Here is a 3,112-nt window from a genome sequence, read left to right as displayed (position 1 = left end):
GTGCACTAGCTACTCCTACCACACAATATTTTACTAGGCCACAAAATATATATTTCAATTATGGGGTTGTGAAGACTCAATTCCTACTGTACGTAGAGATTACCAAGTCATGATTCAATTATAAAGGTCTAGAAAGTCATGTTCTACACATTTAACACAAATTAATTTGCTAGATTCATGATTCAATTATGAGAGTTGTTGACAATAAAAAAGATGCAAATCTAGAGAGATAAATATAAGGCCACAGATAATTTTGAGAAATCTGGTTTATCTCTGAAAAACATGGACATATATTTCTGATAGGTAAATTATATCAAAAGCTATAAACATTCAGGGAAATGGAAACCTACAAAATACAAAACCTACTAAATGAAACATACTATTGGATTTTCATGAATTTCTGGTATTTTTTTCCAAATTTTGATTGTACGATCTATATGCTTGTCTTTATAGGAATCACTTCTTGGAACATTTGACTCTGATGCATGAATAGGTTTTTATAAGGTTTCAAAAATCAACAGCCTGCAATTTTCATAAATGTTTGAGAAAATACCAATTTTTCATCCAAAATGCCTGATCCAAATGTCGATTTATAGTAAATCAACCGTGCTGAACACATCTATGGGGTCAAAATTTCTAACAAATACCAAAAAATCACTATCATGTTTCATTTGGTAGGTTTTGTATTTTGTAGGTTTTCATTTCCCTAAGCATGTATACAAATAATACGAAAGAACATTATGTTAAATGTTTCATTGTGTTAATATCATAATATTTTCAAAATAAGTGATATATCATTAACCTTTCTGTATTTTATCGGCCATTGAAATATCATATCAGATTGTTATCCATCTAATTACGCTTCTAAGGCTTGTATATGGTTGACGAGGAGGGAATGAACTTTACCTAACAAATCCATGATAGTAAAACATGGCAGGGAAAAATTAGGCAGCTAGATGTCTGCAAAAAACGACGCAGTAGGATCAACTCAGATCTCCCCTGCTAAAGTACAATTTGCTATCTTATCTTGCTCTTTTAGACAACTGTGACACGACACCTGACTCGAGTCCGACACGTGAGTTCAAAAAAATTGTAAAAATAAAACACGATGGCACGGATTTGTTAATTGTTAATCAATAAAAAGCTATTTTTTGATATTTTGAGCATATCAAAAATATATTTATATTAAAATATTATTAAAAAAATATTTAAAAAATGTTGGCACGTGTTGGAGTCATGTCGGCATATCGTAACGTGTTTGATGCATGACCTCCCATGATACGCCCTTTCCAAACGGTGTGTCAACTGTGACATGGATCAAAAGGCATACGGCATATTTAGGAAACAAGAAGCATATGAGCCGTTTGGTTAATTGCTTAATAATTTCATTAAAGGTATCAGATAATTAGCTCATCAAGAAGATCGCCCCTTTGTGAGAAACACCTTGTGATCAGAGGCACTAAAACCATCTTTCTAATGATCTCTTCTTCTTCCCATTTGAAGGCTTTACGTGTACAAGCAGCAAGCGATGACGTGGTTAAAACAGGGTAGTTTACGTAATGTATGGCAAATTTATGTTTAGCTGCCTTAAGTATTGGTATTTAAGATAAACACTTATTTCTACCCTCTAAGCTATTTTTTATTCATCTAATTCTAGTTAACCATTAAAAATTAAAAATGATAGTTTTACCAATAGTTACCAAGAAACTAAATACAAAACCAATATGCAAGATTGTTATAACAAAATTATCATTTTTTAATATAATAAGCATAAGATAAACGTTAAGGAAGGGGAAGGGAATCGATCTAGAAAACGAAAAAGAAATGGTCTTCCTATTAAAAGAAATCAAGTTTTTCATATTTTGGAAGCGATTTTCTCAATGTGTTTCCCCTTTAGGAATGCAAAGGCTTTCTCGCTTTCAAAGAAGCAAGAAACTTCCGGTGATTATGAGTTTACTAAGAACCTTTAGCTTTCTTTAAAGTATTGAATGTTACTTTTATAACTTCTCATTTTTGGTATCTATTACTAAAGGAGAGTAAAAGTAACATGAGCAGCCAACCAAACAATTATCTAAAAAAATTATGTTTTTTTTCTTGAAATGTGAAACATTGTGTAGCTCAATGTAAATTCACCATACATTAAGTACCTATGCTAAATTACCCTTTAAAACGACAATGAGAAAGGCACCAAAAACCACACGACTCGGTGTACCACAAGAGAGTCCCACTTGCACTACTAGACAAAGTCCAGCATTACGTGCACCAAGCAACCTTACCATCCTCTCTTTTTTATGCACCAATCTTTGTGCTTGCCCATTTGCTCAAGAGCCAACCCTGTGCACCAAAGGCAACTAGCTAGGAAAGCACTAGCTTTTGCAATATGAATGGCCACAGGAGGATGAGACTCAGAACCACAAGAGACCATGAATCGCTTCTGAGTGGTGAGGGGCACATAGAGATGTTGGAAGAGATACTAAGGAGGCTGGACCCCAAGTCTCTAGGACGTGTGAGTTGCATCAACAAGGGGTGGTACAGGGTGGCTGGAAGCGAGCTGGTGTGGGAGATGATGCTGAGGGCACAGTGGCCGGCCTTGGGGGTGCACGGATCCGAGCGGTTCAGGTGCATGGTGTTGGCTCTTGGCGGGTTCAAGCTCTTGTACACCAATTGCCTTCATCCGTTGAGGAAGGCTAGAGGAGGAGGAGGAGGGAGTCTTATGACAATGGAAGACTTGCATCTCTCCCTTTGTTTGCTATCTCTGCACAAGTATGCACTTCTCCACTGAACTCTGACCGCCTTGCAAAGCACACGTCCACAATCATGTGTCAGTATATCATGTGTTCAAGCACAGATCAGGTCATATTGTATATAATCGATTTCAGGTTCTTGACTTCTTGTAGAAAAAGGTTAAACGATTTCAGGTTAAAAAAAGGATGGCGTATCCTGCAGGCTTCACAATAAAATAAACCATGCTTAGTGCAATTCCAATCTCATCCCCCATTGCTTCAAGGTGCAATACTACTTTTATCAATCAATACTCAACCCATGCAGAGCTGGTCTCACGATATGTTTAGAAGTTTATATATATATATATATATATATATATATATATATA

General features: G+C 35.8%; 1 protein-coding gene across 1 annotated transcript; it reads left to right on the top strand.

Annotated features, from left to right (window-relative positions):
* The first annotated feature begins 2,398 nt into the window (after positions 1-2,398).
* Positions 2,399-2,782, top strand: LOC149838412 (F-box protein GID2-like). Its single transcript, XM_090008247.1, has one exon. It carries the CDS (start codon positions 2,399-2,401, stop codon positions 2,780-2,782), a length of 384 nt encoding a protein of 127 aa, XP_089864373.1.
* Positions 2,783-3,112: the final 330 nt, after the last annotated feature.

Source organism: Nuphar pumila, chromosome 5 (assembly GCF_984573655.1).
Source record: "Nuphar pumila chromosome 5, dmNupPumi1.hap1.1, whole genome shotgun sequence".
NCBI lineage: Eukaryota > Viridiplantae > Streptophyta > Magnoliopsida > Nymphaeales > Nymphaeaceae > Nuphar > Nuphar pumila.
This window is presented reverse-complemented; position numbering and strand designations above follow the sequence as displayed.